General features: G+C 42.9%; 1 protein-coding gene across 1 annotated transcript in view; it reads right to left on the bottom strand.

Annotated features, from left to right (window-relative positions):
• The window catches only part of LOC121582772 (membrane-associated phosphatidylinositol transfer protein 2-like), an 80,039-nt gene that overhangs the window by 25,906 nt on the left and 37,354 nt on the right, over positions 1 to 16,779 (bottom strand). Inside the window, exon 2 of the mRNA XM_041898869.2 lies at positions 16,344 to 16,550. Coding sequence (XP_041754803.2) covers positions 16,344 to 16,421 — 78 coding nt within the window. The 5' untranslated portion in view covers positions 16,422 to 16,550. The remainder of the gene's footprint in view (positions 1 to 16,343; positions 16,551 to 16,779) is intronic.

A 16,779-nucleotide genomic window follows, 5' to 3' on the forward strand; every position in this document is an offset into this window, starting at 1 on the left:
TAGCTTTGACTGGGCTGAGTGGGAACTGTGCTTTCGTAGAGGTAGGGGAGCTAGCAGGCCAGAGGTGGATGAACGTAGTGCCCTCGTTTGGGTGTAGGGTCTGATCAGAGCCTGAAGATAAGGAGGTGCCGTTCCCCTCACAGCTCCGTAGGCAAGCACCATGGTCTTGTAGTAGATTCGAGCCACAACTGGAAGCCAGTGGAGTGTGCGGAGGAGCGGGGTGACATGAGAGAACTTGGGAAAGTCGAACACCAGACGGGCTGCGGCGTTCTGGATAAGTTGTAGGGGTTTAATGGCACAGGCAGGGAGCCCAGCCAACAGCGAGTTGCAGTAATCCAGACGGGAGATGACATGTGCCTGGATTAGGACCTGTGCCGCTTTCTGTGTAAGGTAGGGTCGTACTCTGCAAATGTTGTAGAGCATGAACCTGCAGGATCGGGTCACCGCTTTGATGTTAGCGGAGAATGACAGGGTGTTGTCCAGGGTCACGCCAAGGTTCTTTGCACTCTGGGAGGAGGACACAATGGAGTTGTCAACCGTGATGGCGAGATCATGGAGCGGGCAGTCCTTCCCCGGGAGGAAGAGCAGCTCCGTCTTGCCGAAGGTTCAGCTTGAGGTGGTGATCCGACATCCACACTGATATGTCTGTCAGACATGCAGAGATGCGATTTGCCACCTGGTTATCAGAAGGGGGAAAGGAGAAAATGTATTGTGTGTCGTCTGTGTAGCAATGATAGGAGAGACCATGTGAGGATATGACAGAGCCAAGTGACTTGGTGTATAGAGAGAATAGGAGAGGGCCTAGAACTGAGCCCTGGGGGACACCAGTGGTGAGAGCACGTGGTGCGGAGACAGATTCTCGCCACGCCACCTGGTAGGAGCGACCTGTCAGGTAGGACGAAATCCAAGAGTGAGCAGCGCCGGAGATGCCCAACTCGGAGAGGGTGGAGAGGAGGATCTGATGGTTCACAGTATCAAAGGCAACGGATAGGTCTAGAAGGATAAGAGCAGAGGAGAGTGAGTTAGCTTTAGCAGTGCAGAGAGCCTCCGTGACACAGAGAAGAGCAGTCTCAGTTGAATGACCAGTCTTGAAACCTGACTGGTTTGGATCAAGAAGGTCATTCTGAGAGAGATAGCAGGAGAGTTGGCTTGTGACGGCACGCTCAAGAGTTTTGGAGAGAAAAGAAAGAAGGGATACTGGTCTGTAGTTGTTGACATCGGAGGGATCGAGTGTAGGTTTTTTGAGGAGGGGTGCAACTCTCGCTCTCTTGAAGACGGAAGGGACATGGCCAGCGGTCAAGGATGAGTTGATGAGCGAGGTGAGGTAAGGGAGAAGGTCTCCGGAAATGGTCTGGAGAAGAGAGGATGGGATAGGGTCAAGCGGGCAGGTTGTTGGGCGGCCGGCCGTCACAAGTCGCAAGATTTCATCTGGAGAGAGAGGAGAGAAAGAAGTCAAAGCATAGGGTAGGGCAGTGTGAGCAGGACCAGCTGTGTCATTTGACTTAATAAATGAGGATCGGATGTCGTCAACCTTCTTTTCAAAATGGTTGACGAAGTCATCCACAGAGAGGGAGGAGGGAGGGGGAGGAGGAGGAGGATTCAGCAGGGAGGAGACGGTGGCAAAGAGCTTCCTAGGGTTAGAGGCAGAGGCTTGAAATTTAGAGTGGTAGAAGTAGCTGATTTGTCCACATTATTTGCACTAAATGTAAGTCGCTCTGGATAAGACCCACTGGGCACAAACTGGTTGAATCAATGTTGTTTCAACGTAATTTGTCGTTGTATTGTGATGTGGAATCTACCTGGAAAATACATTGGATTGGATACATTGGATTTTTAAAAAGTATTGTTTTCAGGGTGAAATTTCAACCACAGAATTATGTCATCATTCTAACCAATTTTCAACATAGACAAACATTGTATAAAATATGTTGAATTTGTACCATAGAAACAACGTCAGATCTTCAATGTTATATCCACTATCAGAAAAAAACAATAGGCTGTGCAGCACCTCCTACTGTAGAGTTGAGCTATCTACAGCTATTCATTTGGTCTCCCATTCATGTCTCCATCTCAACCAAAAATCAAAGTTAAAGAATAGTACTAAATCAAATCAATTTTTATTTAAAGTGCATTTATAGCTGCAATATGTAACTTTTTGGGTGACCTGACCAAATTCACATAGAAATGTGAGTTATAGATCTGTCATTCTCATTGAAAGCAAGTCTAAGAAGCGGTAGAGCTGTTCTATGTGATTTATTTCTATGCTTCCCTTTCTTAAATTTCGTTTTTGCATCTTTTACTTTCGGTTTTGTACAACAGCTTCAAACAGCTGAAAATACAATATTTTTGGTCATGAAAAATATATTTCACAGCGGTTTAGATGGTACACTGATTCTCTACACTATACTTGCTTGTTTTGTCACATAAACTGAAATTAAGCGAACTATGAGAACTATTTTAGCAACCAGGAAATGGCAGAGAGATTTCTGCATAATGCAACTTTAAAGTTTGATTAGATTAGATTTAGTCCTATTCTTTAACTGATAGCACTATGGTTAGTGCTATCAGGGATCCTTGGGACATCCCTACCCTAAACCCAAACCTTAACCCCGACCCTAACCCTAACCATAACCCTTGCCTAACCTTAATCCCAAACTTAAACCATGTTTTTGCTGTTTTTTTTCCTTTATTATATTCCGCTAACCCTAACTCCCCTAATTGGAGTAAACTAATGGACACCAACACTTAGGCTTCTACTTCCAGCTTATACATACTATATACATTTTACGGACAGTATATTTTACAATAGTTATCTTTTGTTTGTTTTTAGTCCCATCCTTCAGCTACCCTCAACCCCTCCCATCTATCTCTGAAGAACATTCATTTCTATTTGCCATATATTTTTCAACTGTGATGTGATGTTTCAACCTTAACCCTTAACCATTTTCAATTTCAACTTCAATGGGGTAACATCAAAGTTGGGACGTCCCAAGGATACCGTATAACATGGCCCTGCTTGGATAGTTCCATCTGTGCTTCTGGCTTTAATTCCAGTTAATAATTGATATGTTGGATTCACGTCTCCATCTCAACCCAAAAACCTAATCAAATCAAACTTTAAATGCACTTTAAATGTTAATATTTGGTTGCATTGACAACCAAACACAATTCAATATCACTTTTGCAATACAGTAAATAGCTTAATAACTTGTCAACAAATTATATGTTGGTTTCACGTCTCCAACTAAACCAAAAATAAAAGTTAAAGAATAGGCTTAAGCCAGTGGATCAGATGAAACTATCCAATAATTAGAAATCCTTTAAATGTTGATATTTGGTTGCGTTGTCAACCAAACACAATTCAATAATACTTTTGTAATACAATAAACAGCCTAAAGTTAAGGCTCTTACAAACTAATGTAACAGTATTTATTCAACCTTAAAATGAGTAACATTTCTCGGCAGCCATGATTTTGGGCAGCTCCATGGTAAGAAATGTGACTGTTCCTGGTGCAAAAATTATGTCCTATCCCGAAGCTTGAGTAAATGACATTACTAAGCTGCTCCTGAATGTTCTACGCCAGGACATGGAAATTGATTCTATCGTAGTCCATGTGGGTTTTAATGACATTATGAAGGGCAGCTCTGAACAGTTGAAACTAGATTTTAAAGAGCTGATTTATTCCCTGCTAGACACTAATAAAAGACCAATCATATCTGGCCCTGCGCCATCTCTGAATCATAGCATTGAATGCTTTAGCAGGATTATTTCTCTTCACAACTGGCTACATGATTATTGCAGCTCAATGGTTGTAACTTTTGTTGACAATTTCAAAACCTTTTGGAAACAAAACACGTGAAACTCACTTAGATAATACCTTTGATGATACAGTGGTAGCAATACATGGTTATAACATCTACAGAAAATACAGAAATGCCAATGGTGGCGGTGTTGCTGTTTATATTCAGAATCACATTCCTGTAAAGCTTAGAGAGGATTTCATGGTAAATACTGTTGAAGCAATATGGCTACAGGTTCATCTGCCTAATGTGTAAAATGCTTGATAATGTATATGTGATATTAACAGAGAGGTATATTTTCTGGGTGATTTAAACATTGACTGGCTTTCAGCAAGCTGCCCACTCAAGAAAAAGCTTAAAACTGTAACCAGTGCCTGCAACCTGGTTCAGGTTATCAGTCAACCTACCAGGGTTGACTGATACAGCACAGGAATTAAATCATCAACATGTATTGAGCACATCTATACTAATGCTGCAGAAATTAGCATGAAAGCAGTATACAGATCCATTGGGTGTAGTGATCACAATATAGTAGCCATATCTAGGAAAACCAAAGTTCCAAAGGCTGGGCCTAATATAGTGTATGAGAGGTAATACAAATCAAATCAAATCAAATGATATCTGTCACATGCGCCGAATACAACAGGTGTAGACCTTACAGTGAAATGCTTATTTACAAGCCATTAACCAACAATACAGTTTTAAGAAAAATAAGTGTTAAGTAAAAAATAGATAACAAAAAAATTAAAATTAAAAAGAATTACAGAGTAGCAGTAAAATAACAGTAGCGAGGCTATATACAGGGGGTACCGGTACAGAGTCAATGTGTGGTGGCACAGGTTAGTCGAGGTAATTGAGGTAATATGTACATGTACAGTGGGGGAAAAAAGTATTTAGTCAGCCACCAATTGTGCAAGTTCTCCCACTTAAAAAGATGAGAGGCCTGTAATTTTCATCATAGGTACACGTCAACTATGACAGACAAATTGAGCATTTTTTTTCTCCAGAAAATCACATTGTAGGATTTTTAATGAATTTATTTGCAAATTATGGTGGAAAATAAGTATTTGGTCACCTACAAACAAGCAAGATTTCTGGCTCTCACAGACCTGTAACAACTTCTTTAAGAGGCTCCTCTGTCCTCCACTCGTTACCTGTATTAATGGCACCTGTTTGAACTTGTTATCAGTATAAAAGACACCTGTCCACAACCTCAAACAGTCACACTCCAAACTCCACTATGGCCAAGACCAAAGAGCTATCAAAGGACACCAGAAACAAAATTGTAGACCTGCACCAGGCTGGGAAGACGGAATCTGCAATAGGTAAGCAGCTTGGTTTGAAGAAATCAACTGTGGGAGCAATTATTAGGAAATGGAAGACATAAAAGACCACTGATAATCTCCCTCGATCTGGGGCTCCACGCAAGATCTCACCCCGTGGGGTCAAATTGATCACAAGAACGGTGAGCAAAAATCCCAGAACCACACGGGGGGACCTAGTGAATGACCTGCAGAGAGCTGGGACCAAAGTAACAAAGCCTACCATCAGTAACACACTACGCCGCCAGGGACTCAAATCCTGCAGTGCAAGACGTGTCCCCCTGCTTAAGCCAGTACATGTCCAGGCCCGTCTGAAGTTTGCTAGAGTGCATTTGGATGATCCAGAAGAGGATTGGGAGAATGTCATATGGTCAGATGAAACCAAAATAGAACTTTTTGGTAAAAACTCAACTCGTCGTGTTTGGAGGACAAATAATGCTGAGTTGCATCCAAAGAACACCATACCTACTGTGAAGCATGGGGGTGGAAACATCATGCTTTGGGGCTGTTTTTCTGCAAAGGGACCAGGGCGACTGATCCGTGTAAAGGAAAGAATGAATGGGGCCATGTATCGTGAGATTTTGAGTGAAAACCTCCTTCCATCAGCAAGGGCATTGAAGATGAAATGTGTCTGGGTCTTTCAGCATGACAATGATCCTAAACACACCGCCCGGGCAACGAAGGAGTGGCTTTGTAAGAAGCATTTCAAGGTCCTGGAGTGGCCTAGCCAGTCTCCAGATCTCAACCCCATAGAAAATCTTTGGAGGGAGTTGAAAGTCTGTGTTGCCCAGCGACAGCCCCAAAACATCACTGCTCTAGAGGAGATCTGCATGGAGGAATGGGCCAAAATACCAGCAACAGTGTGTGAAAACCTTGTGAAGACTTACAGAAAACGTTTGACCTGTGTCATTGCCAACAAAGGGTATATAACAAAGTATTGACAAAACTTTTGTTATTTTGCAAATAAATTCATAAAAAATCCTACAATGTGATTTTCTGGATTTTTTTTCCTCATTTTGTCTGTCATAGTTGACGTGTACCTATGATGAAAATTACAGGCCTCTCTCATCTTTTTAAGTGGGAGAACTTGCACAATTGGTGGCTGACTAAATACTTTTTTCCCCCACTGTAGGTAGAGTTAAAGTGACTATGTATAGATAATAAACAGAGAGTAGCAGCAGCGTAAAAGAGGGGGGGACAATGCAAATAGTCCGGGTAGCCATTTGATTAGCTGTTCAGGAGTCTTATGGCTTGGGGGTAGAAGCTGTTAAGAAGCCTTTTGGACCTAGACTTGACGCTCTGGTACCGCTTGCCGTGCAGTAGCAGAGAGAACAGTCTATGACTAGGGTGGCTGGAGTCTTTGACAATTTTTAGGGCCTTCCTCTGACACCGCCTGGTATAGAGGTGCTGGATGGCAGGAAGCTTGGCCCCAGTGATGTACTGGGCCGTACACACTACCCTCTGTAGTGCCTTGCGGTCGGAGGCCGAGCAGTTGCCATAACAGGCAGTGATGCAACCAGTCAGGATGCTCTCGATGGTGCAGCTGTATAACTTTTTGAGGATCTGAGGACCCATGCCAAATCTTTTCAGTCTCCTGAGGGGGAACATACTTTATCGTGCCCTCTTCATGACTGTCTTGGTGTGTTTGGACCATGATAGTTTGTTGGTGATGTGGACACCAAGGAACTTGAAGCTCTCAACCTGCTCCACTACAACCCCGTCGATGAGAATGGGGGAGTGCTTGGTCCTCTTTTTCCTGTAGTCTACAATCATCTCCTTTGTCTTGATCACGTTGAGGGTGAGGTTGTTATCCTGGCACCACACGGCCAGCTCTCTGACCTCCTCCCTATAGGCTGTATCATCGTTGTCGGTGATCAGGCCTACCATTGTTGTGTCGTCGGCATACGTAATGATGGTGTTGGAGTCGTGCCTGGCCATGCAGTCATGGGTGAACACGGAGTACAGGAGGGGACTGAGCATGCACCCCTGAGGGGCCCCCGTGTTGAGGATCAGCGTGGCAGATGTGTTGTTACCTACCCTTACCACCTGGAGGCGGCCCGTCAGGAAGTCCAGGATCCAGTTGCAGAGGGAGGTGTTTAGTCCCAGGGTCCTTAGCTTAGTGATGAGCTTTGAGGGCACTATGGTGTTGAACACTGAGCTGTAGTTTTGTTGAATGTCCTTCCCTATAAGAAGTTTTGTAGTTATTCCTATGTTGTTGATGTAAATAATATGTGTTGGTCTGTGGTGTGTAATGAGGAGCAACCAGATGCTGCACTTAACACATTTATGAAATTGCTTATTCCAGTTACTAATAAGCATGCACCCATTAAGAAAATGACTGTAAAAACCGTTAAATCCCCGTGGATTGATGAGGAATTGAAAAATTGTATGGTTGAGAGGGATGAAGCAAATGGAATGGCAAATAAGTCTGGCTGCACAACCGATTGGCAAACGTACTGCAAATTGAGAAATCATGTGACTAAACGGAATAAAAAGAAGAAGAAACTATACTATGAAACAAAGATAAATGATATAAAGAACGATAATAAAAAGCTCTGGAGCACCTTAAACGACATTTTGGGCAAAAAGGCAAACTCCATCATTGATTCAGATGGCTCACTGATCACAAAACCCACTGATATTGTCAATTACTTTAATGATTTTTTCATTGGCAAGATTAGCAAACTTAGGCACGACATGCCAGCAACAAACGCTGACACTACACATCCAATTATAACTGATCAAATGATGAAAGACAAGCATTGTAATTTCCATCCAAGTCTGACAACTTGGATGGAAAATTACTGAGGATAATAGTGAACGATATTGCCACTCCTATTTCCCATATATTCAATTTAAGCCTACTAGAAAGTGTGTGCCCTCAGGCCTGGAGGGAAGCACAAGTTATTCCACTACTTAAGAAAAGTAAAGCCCCCTTTACTGGCTCAAATAGCCGACCAATCAGCCTGTTACCAACCCTTAGTAAACTTTTGGAAAAAATTGTGTTTGACCAGATACAATGCTATTTTACAGTAAACAAATTGACAACAGACTTTCAGCACGTTTATAAGGAAGGACACTCAACAAGCACAGCACTTACACAAATGACTGATGATTGGCTGAGAGAAATTGATGATAAAAAGACTGTGGGGGCTGTTTTGTTAGACTTCAGTGTGGCTTTTGACATTATCAATCATAGTCTGCTGCTGGAAAAACCTATGTGTTATGGCTTTACACCCCCTGCTATATTGTGGATAAAGAGTTACCTGTCTAACAGAACAAAGAGGGTGTGCTTTAATGGAAGCCTCTCCAACATAATCCAGGTAGAATCAGGAATTCCCCAGGACAGTTGTCTAGGCCCCTTACTTTTTTCAATCTTTACTAATGACATGCCACTGGCTTTGAGTAAAGCCAGTGTGTCTATGTATGCGGATGACTCAACACTATACACGTCAGCTACTACAGCGACTGAAATGACTGCAACACTTAACAAAGAGCTGCAGTTAGTTTCAGAATGGGTGGCAATGAATAAGTTAGTCCTAAATATTTCAAAAACTAAAAGCATTGTATTTGAGAAAAATCATTCACTAAACCCTAAACCGCAACTAAATCTTGTAATTAATAATGTGGAAATTGAGGTGACTAAACTGCTTGGAGTAACCTTGGATTGTAAACTGTCATGGTCAAAACATGTTGATAGCTAAGATGGGGAGAAGTCTGTCCATAATAAAACGCTGCTCTGCCTTCTTAACAACACTATCAACAAGGCAGGTCCTACAGGCCCTAGTTTTGTCGCAGCTGGACTACTGTTCAGTCGTGTGGTCAGGTGTCACAAAGAGGAACTTGGGACACCTGAGCAGGGATTTTGGCCCACTCCTCCATACAGACCTTCTCCAGATCCTTCAGGTTTCGGGGCTGTCGCTGGGCAATACGGACTTTCACCTCCCTCCAAAGATGTTCTATTGGGTTCAGGTCTGGAGACTGGCTAGGCCACTCCAGGACCTTGAGATGCTTCTTACGGAGCCACTCCTTAGTTGCCCTGGCTGTGCGTTTCGGGTCGTTGTCATGCTGGAAGACCCAGCCTCGACAAATCTTCAATGCTCTTACTGAGGGAAGGAGGTTGTTGGCCAAGATCTCGCGATACATGGCCCCATCCATCCTCCCCTCAATACAGTGCAGTCGTCTTGTCCCCTTTGCAGAAAAGCATCCCCAAAGAATGATGTTTCCACCGCCATGCTTCACGGTTGAGATGGTGTTCTTGGGGTTGTACTCATCCTTCTTCTTCCTCCAAACACGGCAAGTGGAGTTTAGACCAAAAATCTCTATTTTTGTCTCATCAGACCACATGACCTTCTCCCATTCCTCCTCTGGATCATCCAGATGGTCATTGGCAAACTTCAGACGGGCCTGGACATGCGCTGGCTTGAGCAGGGGGACCTTGTGTGCGCTGCAGGATTTTAATCCATGACGGCGTAGTGTGTTACTAATGGTTTTCTTTGAGACTGTGGTCCCAGCTCTCTTCAGGTCATTGACCAGGTCCTGCCGTGTAGTTCTGGGCTGATCCCTCACCTTCCTCATGATCATTGATGCCCCACGAGGTGAGATCTTGCATGGAGCCCCAGACCGAGGGTGATTGACCGTCATCTTGAACTTCTTCCATTTTCTAATAATTGCGCCAACAGTTGTTGCCTTCTCACCAAGCTGCCTGCCTATTGTCCTGTAGCCCATCCCAGCCTTGTGCATGTCTACAATTGTATCCCTGATGTCCTTACACAGCTCTCTGGTCTTGGCCATTGTGGAGAGGTTGGAGTCTGTTTGATTGAGTGTGTGGACAGGTGTCTTTTAAACAGGTAACGAGTTCAAACAGGTGCAGTTAATACAGGTAATGAGTGGAGAACAGGAGGGCTTCTTAAAGAAAAACTAACAGGTCTGTGAGAGCCGGAATTCTTACTGGTTGGTAGGTGATCAAATACTTATGTCATGCAATAAAATGCAAATTAATTACTTAAAAATCATACAATGTGATTTTCTGGATTTTTGTTTTAGATTCCGTCTCTCACAGTTGAAGTGTACCTATGATAAAAATGACAGACCTCTACATGCTTTGTAAGTAGGAAAACCTACAAAATCGGCAGTGTATCAAATACTTGTTCTCCCCACTGTAACTGATGCAAGCAGTAGAATCAGATTTTTTTTTAACTGATAAAAATACACCTTATGGAACAGTGGGGACTGTGAAGAGACACACACAGGTACAGACACACGCATACGGGCACTTTTTTTAAACCATTAACATAACATCAAATTGATCAGAAATACAGTGTAGACATAGTTAATGTTGTAAATGACTATTGTAGCTGCAAACTGGCTCTAACCAGAATAGAAAGAGGAGTGGGAGGCCCTGGTGCACAACTTAGCAAGAGGACAAATACATTAGAGTGTCTAGTTTGAGAAACAGATGCCTCACAGATCCTCAACTGGCAGCTTCATTAAATAGTACCTGCAAAACACCAGTCTCAACGTCAACAGTGAAGAGGCGACTCCGGGATGCTGACCTTCTAGGCAGAGTTGCAAAGAAAAAGCCATATCTCAGACTGGCCAATAAAAATAAAAGATTAAGATGGGCAGTCTGAGATATGTTTCTCAAACTAGACACTCTAATGTATTTGTCCTCTTGCTCAGTTGTGCACCCGGGCCTCCCACTCCTCTTTCTATTCTGGTTAGAGCCTGTTTGCGTTGTTCTGTGAAGGGAGTAGTACACAGCGTTGTACGAGATCTTCAGTTTCTTGGCAATTTTTCACATGGAATAGCCTTCATTTCTCAGAACAAGAATAGACTGACGAGTTTCAGAAGAAAGTTATTTGTTTCTGGCCATTCTGAGCCTGTAATCGAACCCACAATTGCTGATGCTCCAGATACTCAACTAGTCTCAAGTTTTATTGCTTCTTTAAATCAGCACAACAGTTTTCAGCTGTGCTAACATAATTGCAAAAGGGTTTTCAATTAGCCTTTTAAAATGGTAAACTTGGATTAGCAAACACAACGCGCCATTGGAACACAGGACTGATGGTTGCTGATAATGGGCCTCTGTACGCCTATGTAGATATTCCATTAAAAATCAGCCGTTTCCAGCTACAATAGCCATTTACAACATTAACAATGTCTACACTGTATTTCTGATCAATTTGATGTTCTTTTAATGGCCAAAAAAATTGCTTTTCTTTCAAAAACAACGACATTTCTAAGTGACCCCAAACTTTTGAACGGTAGTGTACATTGTAATATTGTTGTATAGTGGTATCATACATTTTGTGTTGTAGATATGTAGTGGTGTAACAATGTTATATGATGTACTGTTTTATCTTTTGTTTTATGTGTAATGTAAGTGCCTTAATGTGTTTGGACCCCAGGAAGAGTAGCTAATGGGGATCCTTAATAAATATAAACACATCCATGGCCACATTTTGAGGTTAGCACAATGTAACTATAAATGTCTTCTTATGTAATCATGGAAACATGCATGTTCAAAATAGCATGCAAAGGTCGCAGGTCTGTGGAGATCTTCAAAATTGCCATAAAAATGTGTGTACACTCTTGAACAGCATTGATCTTTGAATGTAATCTCAACTGCAATCCAGTTCATTTGGTTGTGCTATTAGATGAAGCACAGTGATAACACATTAAATTGTTGCATAAATATCTGACATTGTATTCCCATTGGAATTTGGTTGTATATTTAGTAGGTTGAAAGCATAGTGATAAACCATTGGGAATTCAACAAACTTCTGGCTGTCTTTTTGAGTGGGTGAATAAAGGTATCTCATTGATCAACGTCTCAACCAAATATGAATAACATTTCCACGTTGAAATGACGTGGTGTGCCCAGTGGGGAGTGTCTGCTAAATGACTAAAATGTAAATGTCAAATGTTATTGGAAATACTCAAATACACAGAACATTTGTATTTAAATAACAATTAATTAAATATGCATGTATTTGAACCTAGGTCTGTTCCTTTCCTCATCTCCTCTTTGAAAACGTGAGCTAGGTGGGAAAAAAAGCTACATGTTAGGAAGCCTACTAGGAATCTGCTTTCACCTGTCCAGTGGTTTGACATTGACAGCAGTGCAGAGGGAGAAAAGGAGGTGAGGAGAGGAAGCCACTTTAAACTATTGAGATGCACCAAGTACTTCCATCTATGACATGGTGCTTGCAAGAGTGAAGAAAGACAGAGAAGTGAGAAAAACATTGTCATGGACAGAAAATAGTGTTTCCAGGAATCTGCCTGAAGATTGAACGTTTTGTGCTGAGAGGAACAGTAAAGCCCAGGCACCAAGGACAAACAGACAAAAAGAAAAAAAAAATTCAGCGACAAAAAGGAAAAGGAAAATGTCTCGGGAGCCAATAGAGAGTTCCTTGGTTTCAGTATCTGATCCTGAGGACATGCATGGAGGGGAGGGTCAGCCCGGGGGTAGAAAGAAAAGAAAAGCGGACTAAAACGACTGAAAGATAGAAAGAGAGGAATATGGAGAGAAATTAGTGTGAGTAAGTAATGGTGGCATGCTGTGCTGGGCTGGAAGCTGAGAGGGCAGCAGAGACCGAGAGTACCACAGGAATAGTAATGTTTTGGCTTTGCTGAGGTCTGATTTCTGCTGGGCCCCAGTTACCGCTGAATAATTTATATGATACCGCAAGGTTAGCAAAAAGACACACAAACACACATACACACACAAGGTTAGCATGAAACAGGTCCTCAAGGTCTACACTGCAGAGTCAGTCTCTTCCAGCCTTACAAATGATTACTTCAGCCCAAGGAAACCAGGTGTGTGTGGGCCTAGTATGTGACCAATAAGTGAGAGTAATGTATCAATAAGTACCAATTATATACAGTATATGAAGCACAGTCCACATTGCAGCCCTCCAGTCTTCCACATGGACATATGAAAAGGACAAACATGAGCTGGCTCTCCATCCTACTGTCTGTTGTCCTCTTTTCTCCCTAAATGTTGTCTCTAAGTTGGCGCACACACACATACGCAACACCATACATACACACACACACACAGACACCCTCTCCAATCGAGGGGATAACAAAATCACAGTGGTGTAAAGTACTTAAGTAAAAATACTTGAATGTACTACTTAAGTCGTTTTTTGGTGTATCTGTACTTTACTTTACTATTTATATTTCTGACAACTTTTACTTTTACTTTACTACATTCCTTAAGAAAATGATGTACTTTTTACTCCATACATTTTCCCTGACACCCAAAAGTACTTGTTACATTTTGAATGCTTAGAAGGACAGGAAAATATTCGAATTCACACACTTATCAAGAGAACATCCCTGGTCATCCCTACTGCCTCTGATCTGGCGGACTCACTAAACACATGCTTCATTTCTAAATGTTGTCTGAGTGTTGGAGCGTGCCCCTGGCTATCCGTTAATTTAAAAAACAAGAAAATGGTGCCATCTGGTATAATATAAGAAATTTGAAATGTAAGTATATTTGAGCAATTACATTTACTTTTGATACTTAAGTATATTTAAAACCAAATACTTTTAGACTTTTACTCAAGTAGGATTTTACTGGGTGACTTTCACTTTTACTTGAGTCATTTTCTATTAAGGTATCTTTACTTTTACTCAAGTATGACAATTGGGTACTTTTTCCACCACTGCAAAATCAGCAGTGTAACATTGTCATCATCTTGACTTCTCTTTCTTCATTTCCCTCCATCTCAATGCCTTTCTCTGCCTCTCTCTTTCTCTGTTTGTCTCTTTCCATCAGTCTCTGCCCGTTCCTCTGTAAGTCTCCCTCTTTACGTTTCCCTTCCCTCCCCCCTTTCTCTATCTGCTTCCCCCAATCACCTTCCCTCTCTCTCAGTCTTTTATTCTCACTGCAAACAAATGATGGCAGCCACTGCCACGCTGCTGCTGATGTCACTGGTTACCATGGCTACCAACCGGTCAGCTGTGACGCTGCCCCGGAGGAGAGACTGAGTGTTTGTGGGTAAGGTTTACAACATTTACATTAACATTAAAAACAGGCAGCACATGAAGCTTCATCAAGTGTTGGTCTAACAGACTGTACTCCGTCAGGGGTCACCAGGTGACCTAATCACCCATAATCCTCTAGGATAATGTCCTGGAGTCACATCACTGGTTGGCTGCGACTGTCCTAGGAAAGATCTGTTCTTCAGAAGTAGATACTGTAGCGTGGGTTCCGTTCCATTCATATTGTCTACAACAACACTTTGTACCCCCGAAACCAACGTGCTAATATTTTCCTCCTCTAGAGAGAGAAAGAGAGAGTGTGCATGAAACATAGGCGACAAGCATATGGAGAGCCAGCTGGCATTAGAAAGCTCACATTAAACTGGTGACCTGAACCATGAACACAACCTGACACCATGTTACACACACATGCGCAAGCAAGAATGCACCAACCTAACACCTGATCGAGGGTCAGTAGGGCTCCTGGGTCACAGCAACAATCTAATGTCTCTGTGACCTAGACCATTGTTTTAGGACAATGTTATATTCCATACAGTGCATTCGGAAAGTATTCAGACCCCTTGACATTTTCCACATTTTGTTACACTACTGCCTTATTCTAACATGGATTAAATTGTCGTCCCCCCCCCCATCAATCTACACACAATACCCCATAATGACAAAACAAAAACAGGGTTTTAGAAATGTTAGCACATTTATAAAAACATTTAACTGAAATATTACATTTACATAAGTATTCAGACCCTTTACTCAGTACTTTGTTGAAGCACCTTTGGCAGCGATTACAGCCTCAAGTCTTATTGGGTATGACGCTACAAGCTTGGCACACCGGTATTCGGGGAGTTTCTCCCATTCTTCTCTGCAGATCCTCTCAAGCTCTGTCAGGTTGGATGGGGAGCGTCGCTGCACAGCTATTCTCAGGTCTCTCCAGAGATGTTGATCGGGTTCAAGTCCGGGCTCTGGCTGGGCCACTCAAGGACATTCAGAGACTTGTCCCAAAGCCAGTCCTGCGTTGTCTTGGCTGTGTGCTTAGGGTCGTTGTCCTGTTGGAAGGTGAACCTTCGCCCCAGTCGGAGGTCCTGAGCGCTCTGCAGCAGGTTTTCATCAAGGATCTCTCTGTACTTTGCTCCGTTCATCTTTCCCTCTATCGTGACTAGTCTCCCAGTCCCTGCCACTGAAAAAAAAATCCCCACAGCATGATGCTGCCACCACCATGCTTCACCGTAGGGATGGTGCCAGGTTTCCTCCAGACGTGATGCTTGGCATTCAGGCCAAGTTGAATCTTGGTTTCATCAGACCAGAGAATCTTGTTTCCCATGGTCTGAGAGTCCTTTAGCTGCCTTTTGGCAAACTCAAAGCGGGCTGTCATCCGCCTTTTACTGAGGAGTGGCTTCCGTCTGGCCACTCTACCATAAAGGCCTGATTGGTGGAGTGCTGCAGAGATGGTTGTCCTTCTGGAAGGTTCTCCAATCTCCCAGAGGAACTCTGGAGCTCTGTCAAAGTGACCACCTCCCTGACCAAGGCCCTTCTCCCCCAATTGCTCAGTTTGGCCGGGTGGCCAGCTCTAGGAAGGGGGTTCCAAACTTGGAGGCCACTGTGTTCTTGGGGACCTTCAACGCTGCAGAAATGTTTTGGTACCCTTCTCCAGATCTGTGCCTCGACACAATCCTGTCTCAGAGCTCTACGGTCAATTCCTTCGACCTCATGGCTTGGTTTTTGCTCTGACATGCACTGTCAACTGGGGGACCTTATATAGACAGGTGTGTGCCTTTCCAAATCATGTCCAATCCATTGAATTTACCACAGGTGGACTCCAATCAAGTTGTAGAAACATCTAAAGGATGATCAATGGAAACAGGAGGCACCTGAGCTTAATTTCGAGTCTCATAGCAAAGGGTCTGAAAACGTATGTAAATGAGGTATGTGTAGATTGATGAGAATTATTATTTTTTAATCCATTTTAGAATAAGGCTGTAACGTAACAAAATGTGGAAAAAGTCAAGGGGTCTGAATACTTTCCGAATGCACTGTATATGCTATGTGATGCTCCGTGTGCTATATGTTGTATTCTGCATGCTGTGTGTTAGCAATGCTATGCTAGGTATTGTATCCTGTATGACGCATGTTAGCCATGCAATACTATGCTACATGATATATGTATTCTATGTGCCGTATCTTGTATGCTAGCCAGTAACCACCCACCTGGATCATGTAGAGCTGGGCGATGCGGTACTCCTCCACACTCATGGGCATGGGGATCCGGTACTCCTTGATCAACATGGTGGCTGAGGAGTAGGGTGAACAGGGAGCTAGGAGGGGGGTTGGAGGGTCGTCTCAACGAGCCGCTCTACCCAAGCAGCAGCAGCAGCATCATCAAACAGCCACGATGGAAAGCATCATGGTTCAGACCTGTAGGAGGAGAGAAGAGACACATACTTGAGTTACACTGGGTGAGAGGAAACATTGTAATACTTGATTTGGTCAAGTCTATGTGGTGAGATCTATCAGTAGTCTCAGAAGATGTCTGTGGGATGACACATACACGCAAGGGTAAGAAGAGACTACTTTACTGTACTGTCAATCTTGACAAGAGAGACTTACAATATAAGTGAATACACCACTGGCACTGAATGACACT

The sequence above is a fragment of the Coregonus clupeaformis genome, chromosome 15, assembly GCF_020615455.1.
Source record: "Coregonus clupeaformis isolate EN_2021a chromosome 15, ASM2061545v1, whole genome shotgun sequence".
Lineage (NCBI taxonomy): Eukaryota > Metazoa > Chordata > Actinopteri > Salmoniformes > Salmonidae > Coregonus > Coregonus clupeaformis.